We start from the raw sequence: 20,154 nt of genomic DNA on the forward strand, positions 1-20,154 counted from the left end.
CTAATTTCTGCGTATCATCCTTCGAGTAATCCTAAATTACGCATCAGGTGCAGAGAACCATAAGGGCCTAAGGCACAAAATCGTTAATTTTGAGATTGTAGCATATTTGCATGCTCCTGATATATGTTGATTTTATGCTGAGTCAGGTTTATCTGTGCTGCAGACAAACATGGTATACATGAACATTCATCAAAAGCTGTCTCACTGATTTCTGTGATACTCACTTCAATATGTGCCAGACGACGGTGTGATTTAGGCCCTTATGTTTCTCAGTGCCTCATATGAAGAAAGTTGGCAGATTATGTAGAATGTATAGCAGCAAAAATAATTTGAACTGAATTGAATATGTCACCAACTTTGAAGACATGTTGAATAATTTACAGAATACTTCCACTGGATTTTCCCCACACGAAATTTTGTCAGATACAAGATCAGCCTACCTTACAATAGTGCTTACTGTCTACATTGCATGCAAAAGTGTTGCACCAAAAGACAGAGAAGACATTATCAGAAAAACCATGGAGAAGCAAATGGAGATCAGAAGACACAAACATGACCAGAAATTAAAAATTATATAATTTTGAGTGTGTGATATAGCTTTTATTAAAACTCATGAAAGATCAAAATACATTAGCGGTGAACTGAACAAATTCTTTGACACGTATACTGGACCATTAATTTTAAATCAAGCAAAGTCCTTGCATTTAAGAACTGTGACTAACTTAAAATCTTACAAACAGGTATCTATTGTATCTAACTAATCTGTGCATGCATATCATCATAGCAACTTTGAATCGACATTTATTTGGGTTCTTAGGGTTTCTATTACTATTATTTATTTTTTTATGTTCCCTCAGCTGGACACAGACCATTTGTATGTCACATGCATAGTGAACACAAGGACCCCTAGCTAAGTAACATTTTCTTCAATTCTTCATTTTCTGGTTTATATCTCGTGACTATCCTTCTCTTACTTTCCTGCCAATTATGGCCACTGCAAGATTTCTGCAACTCTGAACTGATAATATTTTTTGCTGCATTGTTTATACAATTCACAGTTACATATTCTCATTGCCCAAGTACTTACGCAATTTGTTGTATATTATACCCTTACACTCAATGCTTATGCAATTTGCAGTTTATCACACCCTTCATCTCAGTGCTTATGCGATTTAAAATTAATTATATTCTTCAACATGTTGCATATACTATTTGCAAATTAATTACAGCCTTCCTCTCTGTGAATAAACAATTTGGAGTTAAGTACACTCTTCCCTTTAGGACTTTACACACTAGTGGGACCCATTCTCGAATATCACTTGAGGATTTGGGATCCCCATCAGGTAAGGTTAAAGGAAGATGTCAAAGCAATTCAGAGGCACACTACTAGGTTTGTTACTGGTAGTTTTGATCAACACACGAGTATTTTGGAGAAGCTTAGTGAATTCAAATGGCAATCCCCGAAGGGAAGATGATTTTTTTTTTTTTCATGCAACACTATTGAGAAACATTTGAAAAACCAGCATTTATAATTGACTGCAGAACAATATCAAAAACCACAAATACAAGATAAGAAAAATTAGGGCTCATACAGAAGCATATATACAGCCGATTTTCCAATGCTTCATTTGAGAGTGAAACAGAAAATGGAATGACTTGTGGTGCCACTAAGTACCTCCGCCACAAATGGTATGGTGGCTTGTTGAGTATGTATGTAGATGACATGCATTAAGGCATGAGATTGATAGTGTGTCTCCCTCTATCTCTGCATAGCTCATCGGAATATGTTTACCTCCTATGCCCACAGGTGGCAGCCAGCACTGTGCTGACTTAAGCAGGTCAACCACACTTGTGGTGTCAGTACTATGTTGGGACATTTAAACTGGTAATAGGCTAGAGGTGCTACACTGCCGTATAATTCTGTGTTGTGGGCAAGCAAGAGATGTGCGGATGTGGGTAAATAAAGTAATAATCGATGAGAAGAGTTAGATAGGTATATAATGTATGGAAGTTTTGGTACCGTATTTACTCGAATCTAAGCCGCACTTTTTTCTGGTTTTTGTAATCCAAAAAACCGCCCGCGGCTTAGAATCGAGTGCAAAGTAAGCAGAAGTTCTGAAAAATGTTGGTAGGTGTCACCACAACTAACTTCTGCCGTCAAATATATGTAGCGCTACACAGGTATGGTTTGCAGGCACAAAGATAAATACTGGCGCCAAAACCTCTGCGACAGTAAATAAATTAGAAGAAAAGGTAGAAGAATGTAAATGTGTTTGCTGCTATCTCGTTTAAATCCTGTCTGCCTAATAAACTATGAAACTAGAGTGAGACAACGGCAAACGCGAAAGAATATACATATCATGTCATGTTTATATTTGTATTATTCTTATGCTGAATAGTGATACAGTCAGAAATGAAGCACGGCAACAGACTAGATTTTTAAATCTAAGATGACTCTAATTTCTGTGCAGAATGTAATGTACTAAAGAGGCGTCTGCAAAGATTTTCAAATGGAGAAAAATTTTCGCTAAAGTCTCGTTCCGAATATCTATCATACGCAGTCTATTATTTGGTTCTCGTTGACCATTATCAAAGAAGGCAGCAGTGTAAGTAACAACAAATACGTCTCTTGCCATTGTTTCGCTTATGAGACAATTCCTTTTTTTTTTTTTTTTAAGGCGCGGTAGTGCGCACCAAAGCAAGCCATGCCGTGAGCGGCGACAGGTCGTAAACACTCATTATCAGAATGCGACGAACAGTACAAAAATGCATTTTCAGCTTAGAGTGACGTAAACCCCTATAACAAAGAGAACGGCACTTATCAGATCAAAGCAAAATAAGCAATCAATTCAAACCAGATGAAGCATGTGAAAAAGGAAGGGTACCCATATAAATACGGACGGAGCACCTGACACATAGCAATGGCTACTTGGTAAAGCTTAACTGTTAAGCTTACGACTCGAACCAAACTACTGTAGCTGTACCTTCATCCATTTGACCTCAATTGTGTTTCACGTTACAATGGACCAACTTTGTTTCGCTTTTGGAGGGGCGGTCTAAAACTTTTCTCTCACCTTGAATTTTGAGTCACAAATTTCAGGAGCGACTGAGATTCGGTAAATTTTTTTTTCCTTGGTTTCGAGTCTCATTTTTCAGGTGCGGCTTAGATTCGAGTAAATACGGTAGATCCAGGTAGCTTTCTTGGATAATCTAAGGAATAAGGTGACCACTCACAAGAAACATGTAATCTGGGTTCAAGTAGTGGTACGGCACAAACTTGTGTAAATCACTTTTTGCAGTACATCTATACCTATTACAGTTAAGTTTAACTCCACGACTAAATTTCAACATGTTATCTGATGACAAATTTACACTAAAACTGATCTCTCCAACTGAGGTAATAATTTAAAATATCTAATATGGCAGTCAACCGTTATCATTAAAACCAGTGAGATAAGGTAAATGTCATCACTTACAACAAATGAAATTGATAAACACAAACACGAAATATTAACCAAGGCAAGAAACCTACTAGTGAATGCTGAGTGCCAATTTTCTGGTCGGATCCACAGAGATAATTTAATTATAAAGTTCTCACGAAATCATGTTTTGAAATGTACTCCTGTAATTAAATTTAACTGTAATTAGTGCAGATGTACTACCTAAAACAATATATGCTAATTTGTGCCAGACCAGGACTTGATCCCTGATTTCCTGCTTATTGCGAGCGGTCGCCTTATCTCTTAAGGTATCCGAGCACACCCCCCGGACGAACTCAAACTTCCTTACTACTTACCTGGCTCCTACCTATCAGCACATGTGTATGTAGATTCCTTGAATACTATATGGAAATAAACATGAGGTAGTACATATACTACACCAGAGGTGCTCAACCTTTTTAGGCCTGACATCTACTACAAGCATTTTAGTCTTTAGATATCTACTGATTTAAAAATTCCACAAAGGTTTAACACCACCAAAGCCAAAATTAATCATTTTAATAACACCAAATACATAAAAGGTAATTTTCTATCCAACAGAAGTTTTAGCCCTACTACTCAATTTTCAAGATAATACACATGGGAGGGGGGGGGGGGGCAGATTACACCATCATAAATGTTGAAAAACGTGTGATCAGATGCTTGGCTTTGCATACTATCAGGAAGTTTATAATCTCGCAAATAATTTTTCAGAGGCAACCTTACGTAGTCTGAAAGATGAGATCAGAGCTAAGAAAGCCTGAACAGTTCTATTGTGTTGAACTCTTAAATTCAGTTTTCAAAATCTGTCTCCAGTGTTGTCAGGTTGCCCGTATGTGTCTTTGCACTGTCTTGATACAATAATGTTTGTTGATCTAAAAGCTCTAACTGAATTTGAGGAAAGTATTTCACATTTAATTTTGGTAACTGTGCTATCCAAAGGTCAAGTTTTGCATGAAACACTTTATCGAAGACATAAACATTCTGACAGTTCGGTTTTTCCTTGAAGTTGTTTAACTCACATAATTTAACTGTCATATCAGTTACAAATGCTAGAACCAACAACCAGTTTAAATCACAGAGATCTAAGTAATCTCCCTCTCTTTCATCCGACACACAAGATTTTATCACTGGCAGAAGTCCTCTAAATCTGCTTAAAACCATGGCTATACTCAGCCACTGAACTTTGGTGGGCAACTGTAAGTCTCCATACTAGCTCTCCAATTCTTCTAATAGTGCACTGAACTTTCTTCTCTATAGTGATTGTGAGCAAACTGAATTCACAATTTTTGTAACAATACTCATAACATGTATCATTTCCAAAATACGTCCACAACGCACTTGCTGATGCATGATACAATGATACTCAAAGAAAGGAAGGAAATACTTGTTGTTAGCACACAAGGTTACAAATTCTTGGTGTTTGCCCACCATGCAAGGCACTCCATCAGTAGTAATAGACACAAGTTATTGAAATGAACTTATTCAAACTGTCCATTACTTCTTTCAGAGTGGCATTAAGTTCAAATGGGACTTAACATCTGAGGTCATCAGTCCTCTAGAACTTAGAACTACTTAAACCTAACTAACCTAAGAACATCACACACATCCATGCCCGAGGCAGGATTCGAACCTGCGACAGCAACGGCACCAGCAGCGCGGTTCCGGATTGAAGCGCCTAGAACCGCTCGGCCACATCGGTAAGCTGGCATTAAATTTTCCAGAAGAGGTTGCCTGTGTAGCATCTAATAGTGCACTGAACTTTCTTCTCTATAGTGATTGTGAGCAAACTGAATTCACAATTTTTGTAACAATACTCATAACATGTATCATTTCCAAAATACGTCCACAACGCACTTGCTGATGCATGATACAATGATACTCAAAGAAAGGAAGGAAATACTTGTTGTTAGCACACAAGGTTACAAATTCTTGGTGTTTGCCCACCATGCAAGGCACTCCATCAGTAGTAATAGCCACAAGTTACTGAAATGGGAGATCATATTCAGAAATGAAGGATTTGAATGCATCTTAAAAATCTTCTCCTCATGTAGTGACTTTCAAGGACAAAACTGTAAGAAAGTCTTCTTTTACACTGAAACCTGAAAACACCAATCTTAAAAAGAAAATCATAACTTGGGATGAATAACTCCAGCTACTGAGCCATCTAGCTGCAATGAGAAACAAGCAGGACTGAAAATCTGTAATCAGTTGACCTCTTACATTTTCCGGCACTAATTTCACTTTTCTTGATACACTACGTCTTGCTGGTGGCATGTCTCTGATGGCTGATACTAATCTATGACTTGGTTTTAAATGGGGAAAAAAGGACTCACTAACAGCCAGAAGGCATTCCTTAACAATAATGCCATCACAAAACGGTTTTCCACATTTCAGCAGTACTTCTGATTATGTTATGTTTGATGAAAAGCTGTTTTGTATAGACCTTACAAGAAATACTGTTGTGATTGTAATTTACTTTTAACATTGGAATGTTTCTTCCTTCTCAACTCACTACCAATAGCTGCTTCCGATCCAAAGTCTTTTGTGAACTGTTCTAAAATGGTGTTCAATACTTCCCTTTCCAGATGAGGCTCGAATAGCATTATATATTGTGTAGGTTCTTTAAATGGCCTACGCATAGAAATAAATAACTAATGATTACAGTTCGCACCATCCCCATGCAGCAGAGATCTTGTATGGAGGTATGATTATATCTGAGTAAGCTAACAGGAAATTGAAAGTCATATTACAAATTTTTTTATGTACCTCAATTGTTGTGTCTCCCCTCCCCCCTTCCCCTCCCCCCCGCCCCTCCTCACCACCACCCACCCATCCATCTTGGTGCCTGTTGATCTTTTGAGCTGGTCTGATAAAGATGTATGTACTTGCACTCTCCCAATATTGTGTTAATTAAAAGTTATAACATGCGAACGTCGCAAATTTTCATTCTATTACCGAGCTACGTCCAAATTTCCACATCTCGATGCGAGAAGGACTTACATTTTTAAATGGACCTTTTTGGAGAATAAGTCAACACAAAGAGAGAATAGCCAATGCAGTGACACTGGCACCATTGTACATCATCAGGGAGACGATGTAAGTATCAAGCCGTACACCAAAACTCAAGGGAATTAACCTTGAATCTATGCTCCAGATCTGGCTCAATATTTCTTAACCCTTGTGCATCCATACCTGCATGCATTTCTGGTCTTACAATTTCTGGCGAAGCTAAACGTGTGTTAGCTTAACTACATCAGCTCTGAATAATTCACATTATCTGTCTCCCAGACCACTATAATATGAAACACATGCACGTATCTTTATTTATTATTCTTCCCACTCAACATTAAAGTGCTATGTTTTCCTGTTTTTAGCTGCACTCATTTTTTTCATAAAAACATCACTAAGTGAGAACTACAACTTGGCGTGGAGACTCCCTTTTTCTGATCGTTAGGACACAGCAGCAGTCAGGAGACTTCACACCATAGTTGTTTGGAGATGTTTGTTGTCAATTGAGTAGCAAACTATTCGGCAGTATTGACTGATGCTGCGCTGCCCTGTGGTGTGTATTGCACTATTTTGACAGTGATTGTTTCAAAAATGAGCGATGAGTGCTTATCTGACATGTCAATACAAACTGCAAATTAAGTATCAAGAAGTATTTAACCAATCGCTACCAACATCACGCACACTGTCATTTCGTGGAAGCTCAGAAACAGAGGTTTGTGTTGCCTACTGGAGGCAGAGCTTGTTCATCCGCAACACCACACCTCATCCTGCGACAAACCCTGAGCACTCTCCCTGCTCACCGCTACCCCTGCTCACAGCATACAAAATTACAGTTGATGAGTAGAACCTCACCATGCAGCAGGAAAGATTGTCACTTGGCATGAGCATTAAAGACAGCGAAATGTAGATGGAGACAAAAGAGGTGGAGACACTGTTGTCAGACTTACCAACTACAAATGCTGTGAGGAACTCTCATTGTAAATAGATAAAATTTCACAAAACAGCTCATTTAAACAGATTTGAGACACAGGTTTTAAAATATCAACTCATAAAGCCAAGGCTATTGACTGGTCAATGGCAATCAACAGGTTGAGCTCCCCTGCACTACACTGATATTGAGTTAGAGCAAATTTTTAGAAAAAAATTACAAAAGGTGTTGGAATTAATCAAAATCGCACTGAGCATTTTGAACAGTGACCAGATGACAGTGAGACACACCAAGTGTCTTTATAAAATAATAAATCCTCTTCAGCTGCAAGTAATTTCTTAACTTATTGCATACCTGGTTTTGAAGCCTAAAGCTTCATCTACAGGTGCCACCAAATTATTATGAAAACTATCTTTCTCATTCCTGTACTCTGTTCATATGTGTCAGCTTTTGGAAAAAGCTATAATTCTGCTGGACAACTTTGTAATTTAGTTTCAAGTTGAATTTTTTGTATGCTAAATAAATAACAGGGGCTCCTTCAAAGCAGAAATTTCAGTGTATTGGGTCCTATGCAATATAAATTGGGAAGGTACAGAGAAATGTGCACTCTGTAGTATGTCTAACACATGTCTGACAAGAAACAAAAAGATTAAAATGTGCTGCCACATCTCAAACTCTTGAATCATACAGATGTCTTTTAATATGATGATGGTGATAAAGATGATTACCAAGAACAACTAGAGCTACGAGAAACAATAAGGAAAGGTAATAATACTATACTTTTCAGCTTCTGTTCTCTTTCGTTTGGTGGGGCGTTTTTCGATTCCAAGATCATCTTCCAGCCAGTCTTCTCCAACATCACTAACTGATAGAAATCCAGTTTCGTTTGTTACATCATTCTCTCTGTCTACTGACTGCAAGACAAAAGAACACAACCATTCTTGACATGACCATTCATATGATGAGAAAATTCAGAGTAATATAAATTTGAGACGCATCACAGGATAAATATTTATTTATTTACAAAGGCAAAAAATGAACAGTTTAAAGGAAGAAATATCTACAGAAACTAAAATGTACATAATTTATTGAAAATAAGTCATATTATTACTATTTTAGCAAATAGTAGTTCAAAATTTATCCCATGGCTTTGGAAAGGCTATGTCGGAGGGCCAGTGTGCCGGCCAGCCTGGATGTGGTTTTTAGGCAGTTTTCCACATCCCCCTAGGTGAATACTGGGCTGCTCCCCACATTCCGCCTCAGTTGCCCAACTCGCAGACATTTGCAACATGTTCGCACTATTCCATGGCTTACACTAGACGCAGACAGTTGGGGTACACTAATTCCTTCCTGGGGGTACGGGGTGGCTATAGGAAGGGCATCCGGCCACCCCTTAAACTTATCATGCCACATCTGATTAACCATGGCCGAGCCCGCATAACTGCGGGACAAGGCTCAGGAAGAGAAAGATTTTGTGAATTTACTAATTCTGGCAATACAGATCACTTTTGTTAATGCTGCAGAATTCCACATTGTACGCCAGAGAAGCTGAACAATTTTACCTCACCAAAGCCAAATGAGAGATCAGTTACTATTGCAGGATCTTCTGAGTGTTAAGATGAGAGTTTCTTAGGGTCCTTCTTTGGCTTAATTCAGTAAGATAGCTTGCAATCCTTTCAATAAATGAGTGTATACAAAAACTGGAACCTTTCCTTTCGTTTATACATATGCTTGTAAGTAAACTATGGGCTGTATATCCTTTCATATTAACTCTGAAGAATATGTATACTCCACTGCAAAATTCTGTGTAGTCTGAGAAACTCCATAAAATCATCTACACAATCTGAACTATTCTTCCAATTGCGTAACCTCTCACAGTTACTTAGTTAATGGTATGACAATGTAGGTACTACATATGACAACAAGAAATTAAAAATATAATGGATAAACTTTTGATATCACTAACACTTAGATAATGTAGATACAATGCATCAAGCCATCACATATATTACATGCAAGAACAACACAAGAACAGCAGCACACGATTAGACAGTTAATTGAAGTAATATAGCATCCAATCACCTTTTTATTAATTTTTAACATGTCTGGTAGCTGTATTTCTTTAAGTAATTACCTACATCCACTACCATGAAGCTGAACCACCATTCTTATGGATTAAATGATACTTTTACAGTCTTGAATGGTTTCTGCCCTAAACACACATTAAAACTAGTCAATGATTCTCCAAAAAGTATAACCTGTAAGTATTACAAACCACAAACATAACTCAGTTCTGATACCAGTGATTCTTCATGCTCACTGCTGTATGCTCTATTTGTGAATTAAAGAAGTGGTATGTCCAATTCTAAAAATGCACATCTTCATGCAACATTGTTTTTGATCTAATGAGTGCACTAAGTTAACACAGATGCAACTTCTTGACAGAAGAAGTTTGTGTGCCAATGGATTCTTTTGCCTTTCAGTGAAATACTGCTTTTTGAAAAATTAATAAAGCATGCCTCTAATGTTTAATTAATAAGAATAAATTTTCTCTGTGTAAATAAATCCATTTTTAAGGAGAAAAGTCCTTAACTTAACATAAAAATGTATTTTTTACTGTTCATATAAAGAATATTCCAGAGAAATGTTTATATATCGAAAATTTATAAAAGCTGTGCTCCTGGCTTTCTCTCTCTCTCTCTCTCTCTCTCTCTCTCTCTGTGTGTGTGTGTGTGTGTGTGTGTGTGTGTGTGTGTGTGTGTGTGTGTGTGTGTGTGTGTGTGTGTGTGTTATTGATCGCAGTCTCATAAAATGTAAGTATCACTCTCGTATCTGCAACTTTTGGTTACATAATTACATTAATTTTATGGGTACAGCCATGTTTGAATCAAGAAACCTGCTTTCCTCTGCCATTAACGCCATATCTCAATTTATTATGTTGCATTTTAGAAATTTTTCAGGTTGCAGTGAAGGAGAGTTGACAATGTATTGTTTGGTGGCCAAAGCCAAACGCTACTAGTATTCAACTGGCATTTACTTTTTCAAACTTTTATTTCAGCATCCCTGAGATCACTTTTACAATGCCATCAGTCCACATTCTCACTGATCTGATGCTAGATGGTGGAGTTCAAATCAATTAATAAGCAAGTAAAAATTTTCTATGCACCATTTTACCATTTCAGAGGCTTTGCTACCAGCAGATGTGATTATAAGTTTTATAATATTTGTGGCGGTTATTTTTAAGTTGATTAGAAGATGCACTCTCTGACCACTAAACAGAGATACCATCTGTAACAACAATGAAAGATAGTGCGGCCAGAGATGATTATTAATGAGCAATCTGGCATGTGCTAATTAATCACTAGCTGTCTGTCTCTGTTGTGATCTCCAAGAGACTAGACACATGTGTATGCTCACCAAGTACGAGTAGCACTGTGAATGTATTATGTTAAGATTGCATGAGCAAATATATTCCGTATAGCTATAAAAAAAGTTATTTGAATGTTTATCAGTCCACCAAAATCAGCCATTACGATTTTGGACGATCTTAGGAACCTGCAAGAACACCAGTAATAAAGCTATGGCTGTTCGGATAGCCGAAACCCCTCCCTTGTGCGATAATGTATTCCAGAATAATCTGGTCCTTTCCAAACCCTTTTTCCAAAATGAATGCCCTACATATTACTTACTAAATATTTAACAAACATTAAATGTCTTTTGGGGAGTTAAATTAATTTCAATCAGAAATATTTAAAGCAGATACCAGAAATCAATTTCCACAGCCAATATCAAACTCAATGTTTCAAATTAACTTCCCAACGTCCAAAAATTTTAATATAATATTTTAATATTAGTAATATTATACCAGGTGTCACAATGGATGACTCAACAAGTACAAGGGTTGCCTGCACAAGCATATGGAAATGCTAAATTTTCTAAACAGAAATTATCTTAATATGTCAAAAGATTTCATTACAACATGTATTCTGTTTCGAAAATATGAATGTGCACAGAGAAATGTGATGCATAACAGCAACAGAAAACTTGGAAAACTGAGAGAAACAGTAAAAAGGAATGACAGACAACATGAAAGAAATTACCACAAATTAAATCCTGATTAATGGTAAGTATCAAGTATGCATTAGGAGCATAAGACAGGAGCTACAAAAAGGCATAAATACATGCCCTAAGCAAAATACTTGATCAGGTGAACATTCGCAACTGAGGAACATAGTTATAAAACAATAAATCCGCTTCAGTTGCCAGTAAATTCTTAACTTATTGCACAACTGGTTTTAAAGCCTAAAGATTCGTCTTCAGGCACCATTAAATTATTATGAAAACAAGAACGCGTGGCATGTGGGCCAGTCAGTCATGGGGGCTCACACCCATGTCAAACAAATGCTTGAGAGTGCAGGGCCAGCAACTATAGCACCTGCCTGGGCAGCACAATGTGGGAGTGAGTCACTTACATGTCGTGCTGTCCAGATGGGTTCTATGGTTGCTGGTCCTATGCTCATGTTTTTGTGACATGGGCATGACCCTCCATGACTGACTGGCCCATATGCCACATATTTATGTTTTCATAATAATTTGGTGGCACCCAAAACTGAAGCTTTAGGATTTGAAACCAGTTGTGTGTAAGTTAAGAAATCACTGGCAACTGAAGGGGATTTATTATTTTATAAATACAGCAGATGTAACCTGCTGTTTCGCCCACATATCATTAGTTTTGTTACAATTAATTCTGAGTAAGTAAGACAGTAATTTTACAAGATGACTTTGCATAAAAGATATATGCAGTGCTGGTATGCAGGTTCATCATGAATGTCTTTCTATTATTTTGTGTGTGTCGAATCTGAGAACATGCATTATATTTTCTAATCATATTCAAAAATACCTCAATTCATTACATCGTGCAGAAGTGGAGTTTTCAGGGGTTGCTCTGGCTCACCTAGTGCTGAATGTAGATTCTGCCACCAAAGAAACACATACCAACCATTTCTGCCTTCCATTTTAATGCATTATTGTGCCCACATTTTTGATCCGTCCCCTTATAATGATTACTTTACGATTAATGGATCATTATCAAATGCACTGTCGCCAAAAATCGCCCATGTTCCATATGTAAAGATGCAACTCTCTGTTTATCATACAGCCTTTAAATAAAGCCGTATTTGTGAGTCTTCAAGCGTCTTGGAAGCTGCAAGAAATGCATAGTGCTTAGTGTCTAAAATGTGCTGAGCTTGTGACTGTATTAGTATCTCTGTAGCTCTTTAAGGTCACCTGAAATTCTGCATCCAAATTCAGGCGAACATGAGATTGCTCTGAGATAGCTAGATTCCAGTAACTTGTGCAGCTTGAGCTCTGTGCCAAATTAGACTTATGTTTGCGAGGCTTACTGTAATAGTTTCAAATACGATTCTTGGGCTTACCATCTGACTTAATTGTTGTATCTTCACCAAAACTCTCCAGCAATCCCATGTGGCGCAGCAACTCAATACCATAAATCCCACGTACAATGACATTGCATATGCACTGTCACAGAATAATCTACAGACACTACGAGTTGCCAATCATCGTGCCAGCTTTGTCTGCATGTCACTCACATGTACCATATTTAAAAATGTTAATAATATCCAAAACGATACAACTTTGTAAAGTAGCTCTTCCTCACTGTTCAAGCTAGCACTATACCAAATTTCATCGAATTAATAATACTGGCATTGGTAAGGAAATATGGATTAAAAACTTTCTAAGTTCGAAAGTGAAGGAAATATGGATTAAAAACTTTCTAAGTTCGAAAGTGAAAGAATGAAAAACTTTTCAAAGAGTAATTATTGTTCCATATTTTGCATCATATTCTTCAAATCAATAAATATCTTGTATTACACACTTTGGAAGGTAGACAATGTCCTTCCTCAGCTTCAATGTCCTCCACACCAAATTTCATGGATATCGATTCTGCAGTTTAGTTGTGAAGTGTTGTATTCATTACATTGAACCATATTATGTAGAACATATTAAATAATAAAAACCTTTTCACAAGTAATAAATAATAAAAGCCTTTTCACAAGTAATAACATAAATTTCAAAGAGCAAACAAGCTTTTTCAAAGAGTAACTATTGTTCTACAGTTCAGATTATAGTCTTCAAATCAATAAGTATGTTGTACTACATACTTTCTTAAGTAGCTTATATTCTTTCTTAGTGTTCGAGCTATCTCTATACCAAATTTTATCAGAATCAGTTTAGACGTGAAAACGTAACAGTGACATAGGTGAAAGGGGACAAATGATACACCCTCAATTTTAGTATGCATGAAATTCAAACTTCCATCTGAAATTTCCTCTTTAAAATCGTCTTAACATAGCACTTTGTTAAAACTAAAAAACAACATATAATAAGTTACCGAAGATGATGTGTGTTGGGCTGTCCGAGTACGAAGACTAGCAATGGCTCGTTGATATTCCTCTCTTGCTTGAGCCCCATCAGAATCACTATCAGAAACTGCAATACATGATGAGGAGACTTCTTTATCACCAAATGGAGCTGAGTAATTGCTATCAACTCCTGTCACATCAGCTGATGAAGATACAATAGGTGAACCACTTCTATCACTGACAGGACTCAAACTACGTAGTCGTCTGCTTCGTTCAGGGCTGGAGTCCTCGAGATGCCGCCGCAAGCCAGATTCATGTCTCTTTGCCTTCTTGGGTCTATTTCCTTCTGCTTTCTTCCTGCGCTTAGCCTCTGGTGTGTCTCTTTTTTGTATTTTTCTCGGTAATTCTCCTGTACTGACAGAACTCTGCCCTGCTATATTGAAGATACAAAAGATATAACAGAGTTTACTTTAATTTCTTCCTTAGAATATAATGTACACTTCAAATAGCTCAAATTACATAGTTATAAGGCATCAAGTTTTCTTCAAAGTACAGAGACCTCGTAAAGGCAAAGTTTTGAATTTTATGGGTTTTCTGCAATTCTACAGTGTGACAGTTGTGTGTAAAACATAATATACTGTACTATTTTAAGTTAACTTGTCTTTATGTAGAACTTACACAGGAAATAACATTTCTTTAAATTTGATTTTGTAATTTTTCTCTATTTCAGGCTGCAGTGTACAGCAATTGTTTCATCAGCAGAACAACTGAGGTCAACTGCAAACCCATTTGAATGTGTTTGCATTTCTACAGTTTGAGGGACTGTAATCTGATATCATGCTGCAGTATGATGGTGCCCCACTTCAATAGGCCTGTAAGTGTTATGAAGGCTTTGGATGAGACATTTCCAGATCACTGGATTGGCAGAGGAGGACCCACTTTCTGGCCCCCAAGGTCTCCATACATAACCCCATTCGAATTTTTCTTTGGGGCTTTCTGAAGGGTGCTGTCTACCAGATTGTGGCGTGGGACCTGTGAGCTTGCATCAGAGCAGCAATTGCACTAGTATGGTTGAACATGGTTGGGACTGGAATACTGCTTAGAAATCCTGCATGCCACAGAAGACGCATACACTGAACTCTGTTAAGAGGCTATTAAAACTTTAGGAGTGTGTAAACTCCACCTCACTACTTAAACCCATTTCTGAAATATATATGAACAAAGTTGTAAATATTATTTTGAAACGCCCTGTATTTGCAGCAATGAAACATTCATAAATTCTCATTACATAGCCTTAATGAGATTATTTACTGAAGATTCAATATCTGTAGTAAGTGTCATAGCATGTAAGAGCAAAAAGAATTTCATTTCATTTTTTACAACACAGTTGCATTTGAAACAGTTTTTCGAGTTAACAGGAAGTATATAATGCAGTTAAGAGTCTGACGATAGTGCTGCAATCAAGTTGGCTACAAAATAGTGTATTGTAAACTGAAATGCTATCTGTTGGGTTCAAAGCAGAAGACAAAGTGAGTCTGCAGTACAGCTGCCATCCAGTTGAAATGATGTCAACCCCAGCTAGGTGATAAACATAAATCTCTAAATATTCCACAGCAGTTGCACACTCCATAGGCAGGTTGAGTGTAAAGTACGTTAGTAATTAACTGCATCTGGGGCCTGGGAAGCTTTCACTACTAGGTAGTCCCCCATAGTGGAAAGATTAACTACCATAATAAAACCTAGTCTCTCAAAATTCTCAAAAGAAATTTTGTACAAGATGCGAAGGGTATCAGGCACAAAAATTAGTGCCCAGACAATATGTTGATGGGAAAAAGACCAAAGCAGAAAACAGCGAAGAGAAAGATGAACTCCAATCTACAAATTTTCCTTTACAGAAAAAAAATCAAATAACTTTGCCACTATTCAAATACCACATACCCTGCTACTAGTGCACACAAGTATGAGTGTGCAGAGTGTGGTGACGCCGTGCATGTGCACTTGAATCAGCAGCCAACTTTATCAATGCAGGTTGGCAGCTGGAGGCACCTGCGCAAGGCGTGTGCGCAGTATGGTCTCCGCCATGACGTCTCCCAGCGACACGCACATATATATGCATTGAGCAGTGCTGACTGACCTTCTCTATGTTATTCTAGTTGCATCGTGCACGTCAGTTGTTCTGTGTCTTGTGGAGTCTTGAGAGGCTATTCCATTATTGATCAGAGGTTACAAATAAAGCCATATTCGTGTGACTCGGATCAGTTTTGTGTATTACTTGGTTACTATACCATTGGAGAAGAGTTTTGAAAGGTTTCCACATGTGTAGTCTTTAAGTGCAGTTTCATCAGGTTTATTCATTACAGACGTCGTGCTACTGGCCCCGGCTGAGCAGCGTGTTTTGGCTGTGAAACACTCTGTCGGCTTCCAGTAACAGACAGGGTACCGTTCGACCAGTCCGCGCACCCACTTTTCCTCCATATGATTCAGCCAAACACTGGGAAGCTTAAGAAAAAAAGACTCAAAAGCATTTTTTGGCTTTTGAAACCGTTTGGAAAACTTCAGTACCACTGTCAATGTGCAGTTGATCGAGGATCATATCCTCCCCCACACCAAGAGGAACTGTTGACGAAAACTGCAATCGCCCAGTACTTTTCTAAAATTGTTGTCTGAAGAGTTTGGATGAAGAGTATTTGTGCAGTCTGGTTTTGAATACTCCTTTTGGTCCCTACCAATATTTATGTCTTCCTTTTGGCGTGACTAGCACTCCTGGTATTTTCCAACAATTTTTGGAGCAACTGACTATGCCTGTCCAGGGTTGAATAAATTATCTGGATATCACTGTCATGGGTTCCTCCGCGGCTGATCACTTGAAAAATTCCACACTTTGTTTTCTGTCTTATGGTCTGCACACTTAGTGTAACCTTGTGAAATCTCAGTTTTTTCAACCTTCTATTATTTATTTGGGGTTTGGGGTTCAAGGTGTCGCAGCACGAGGTTCTTCCTCTGCCAGACCCCATCTTCATCTTCATCTATGCCTCGCCCCTCGTCCATGAAGGGATTTCAGGTCTTCCTACGGAAGATAGCCTACTACCAGAAATTCCTGCTGAGGCGGCCACACTGGTCCACCTACCGCCCATTTTGTTAAATGGGAATGCACCTTTTGCTGAAGCCCAGATTGAGAACGTGCTTTTCAAATGTTGAAATCCAAACTGTTCTTGGCACCTTGTATAGCTCCATTCTCTATGGATCAGCACATTGTTTTGGTGACTGATGCCTCAAAGTACAGCCTAGCGCACCAATATGCCGACGGCTTTGAACGACCTGTTTCTTTCGCCTCCCACTCCAGCCCTGCAGTATTACTCTCAAGTGGGAAAAGAGGCTCTTGCCACAGTCTATGCTTGCCAGAATTTTCATGTTTTTTTGAATGCCTCCATAATCCCATTGTTTCCTTGTTTAACCCTCTCACTTTCTTGCCTGACAAGGCAGCACACTGCCTACAAAACTGGACACTGTTCTTGACTTGCTACAATTACAATATCCATTTTCATCCTGCCTTCCTGTGGGTCCTGATCTTGATTTTGTTAATGAAGAATTGCTTTTCTTCCATCCCAATATTGAAATACAGGATGCAGTTGATGGTTTCCCCAATTACGAGCTCTTGCATAGCAGCTGCTGTTGCCATCGATCCGATTCTCTGCTGGATGGTTCGGTTTGTTCAACAGGGCTGGCCATGTAAACCGACAGATCATGTTTCGGACCCCTGCACAACTATTTTTCCTTATGGTATCGCCTCTCTGTTTTTGATTGTGTTTTGCTGTTGCCCACGGAAGACATCTCTCCCAGGGTAGTCATTCCTGCCTCATTACAGTGTGAGGTTCTGTGGCTTCTCCACCAGTGACATTGGGGAGTTTTGCACACTAAACTGTTGCCTAGGAGACATGTTTTTGCCCTGGGATTGACGGCAAAATTGTTTGTTTTTTCACAGCTAGTGAGTAGTGTGCCCAACAACTGGCAGCTCCCAGTGCATCTCTGCCCTCTGGCACACTCCACATCAGCCATAGGAACATATTAATGTAGACTTTGTAGGTCCCTTCTTGAATTCCTATTGGCTCTTGATGATGGATACATTCTTCCAGTTTCCTTATATTCTCTGGTGTGTGTCAGCATCAGCTGAGGTCACAATTTGTACACTTTGACAATTTTTTCTATTGAGGGGTTGCCTTGTAGCTTACTTTCCAATGATGGGCCCCAGTTTTTTCCCGTCATAGATTTTGTCATATTATGGCTCATCTCTTCCACCCTCAATTACATGGTGAGGCTGACCGACTAGTGTACACACTGAAGTCCCAAATAAAATGTTTGTTGTGGATTCTTCACTGGACAACATCCTTCTCTGTTTTCTGAGCACCTATCACTTCATGCCTATGTGGGAGCAGAACCTGGCTAATTTTCCTTCACAGCCGGCAGCCACGCACACTCCTCCGCCTTCTGTGGCCTGTGCAGCACCTGCCACAGTCAGGTTCATCCAGATACTTTGCGTCGGAATCGTCATTGTGAGTACAAGGGTTTGGTCGCTGGACCAAGTGGATACCAGCCACTGTTGTCCACTGCCAGGAACGCCGTCCTTATGGCCGACAAGTTGGTGGTGTGCCACTTTGATCTGTTGCACCCCGCTCGCTGCCATAAGGTACCGGTTTGCAGGTGCGACCTCTGTCGCCACAGCCCACCGCGAGCTGGCTGTCGCCTGCTGTGGGGCACCTCCATCCCATTGGCTGCCTCCTACCTGTGCAGCGGCATGGGTCTTCAGCATTCCGGCACTGGGCACTGCTCCATCTCTGACCTCGAGTCTGTTGCTGCAGCTTGCTGTTCTTCTTGGGTCGCCTCCACCGGTCCCCTCACCATCACTGCCTTGGCCATCATCGCCATTGAATCCAGCCCTGTCTTCTCCACACTGGGACCTGCCTGCTAACAATGACGCAGAAATGGTGATGGCACTCCCCTCTCCAGAGCTGTCATCGGGTTCTGCACTGGACACACTACCCTCGAGCGTGCCCACGTCGAAACACATTCCAGCCCTATGCTCCAGTGCCCGTCCAACATGTCGTCCCAACTCGTCTGCCAGCACCCGCTGCCGCGGTTCCGGATTCGATGGATGTGTCTTTTGTCGGGCAGCCTGCGCACCCACTTCACACGAGATAGAGGTGTGCTGTATGCTGCTACTAGTGCGAGTGAGTGTGAACGTGCTGAGTGTAGTGTCGCTGCGCGTGCATGTTCGAATCTGTTGCCAACTGTATCAGCATGGGCCAGTTGCTGGACGCAAGCATGCAGTGCTGTCCCCGCTACACCACCTACTGACAACTTACACCTTTTGTCTCTCTCTCTCTCTCTCTCTCTCTCTCTCTCTCTCTCTCTCTCTCTCCCTATGTGATTCTAGTTTGTATTGCACACATCAGTGTTCTGTTTCTTGTGGTATTCTGACTGTTCACAGGTTATCATTACAGCCATAGTTGTGTGACTTGGATCAGTTATGAGTATTACTTGGTTACTACAGTGAGTGATACAGCATGTTATATAATGACTTACAAGTGAATTAGCTCCACTCTTAAACTTGTTTACAGTAGATCTCTGTGATATAGAATCTGGTTAGAAATAAAGAAAAAAATAACAACAATAAAATAAAATGGCAAAAAAGGATATACAGTATACAAGCTTACAAACTGTGAAGACTAGGCTGATTTGGAAGATTTTCCAGTCACCTTTCTAAGAGTTTTGTGATCTGTTTCTTCACAGAATTTTACAAGTGTTTCATGCTAGTAGCATCAACATTTAAAATGGAGGTCTTACTGCCAGTAGTCACTTTATGCCTTTTGTTCAGCATACAAACCTTCTGTCAAAATATGACATACTCACATGGTGATGCCACAACTATCAAAATGACAGCTCCTCTTAACTGGGAAGGAAACAAAGGTTAAAGAGTAATTCTCTGAACCGAGGCCAGCTAGAATTGCCATATAGTCATATAGTCACTGGATGGAGATACTACTTGGTCAAGTGGATAACGGATGAATACCATATGACTTCAAATTCTATACAAACATTTGTGTCAGCATCAAGTGAACAGTTTGGATATAGCTGTATAGTCTGTTATGGATACGTGGACAAGATGGCAGTCATCCCATGCTGCGGTCACACTGAATGGCCCATTCCCAATCCATACACTCAAGTCACACCCACTTGTGCTTTTTTAATATCATTGAGACATATTAATATTTGCTTTGACGTTTTCGCTTGACTGTCACGACAAAGAGCTTTCCAGACTCATAGAAAAGGCGGCTGTTCGCCTTAAAACTATGCC

At 39.2% G+C, this 20,154-nt stretch overlaps 1 protein-coding gene across 3 annotated transcripts in view; it reads right to left on the bottom strand.

Annotated features, from left to right (window-relative positions):
• LOC124789768 (tonsoku-like protein) overlaps positions 1–20,154 on the bottom strand; it is a 269,414-nt gene that overhangs the window by 98,164 nt on the left and 151,096 nt on the right. For all 3 annotated transcript variants that reach the window (XM_047257225.1, XM_047257226.1, XM_047257224.1), the window contains 2 exons: positions 13,832–14,235; positions 8,200–8,333 (listed from right to left, as the gene is read on the bottom strand). In XM_047257225.1, coding sequence (XP_047113181.1) covers positions 8,200–8,333; positions 13,832–14,235 — 538 coding nt within the window. The remainder of the gene's footprint in view (positions 1–8,199; positions 8,334–13,831; positions 14,236–20,154) is intronic.

This window comes from Schistocerca piceifrons, chromosome 3 (assembly GCF_021461385.2).
Source record: "Schistocerca piceifrons isolate TAMUIC-IGC-003096 chromosome 3, iqSchPice1.1, whole genome shotgun sequence".
NCBI classification, from domain to species: Eukaryota; Metazoa; Arthropoda; class Insecta; order Orthoptera; family Acrididae; genus Schistocerca; species Schistocerca piceifrons.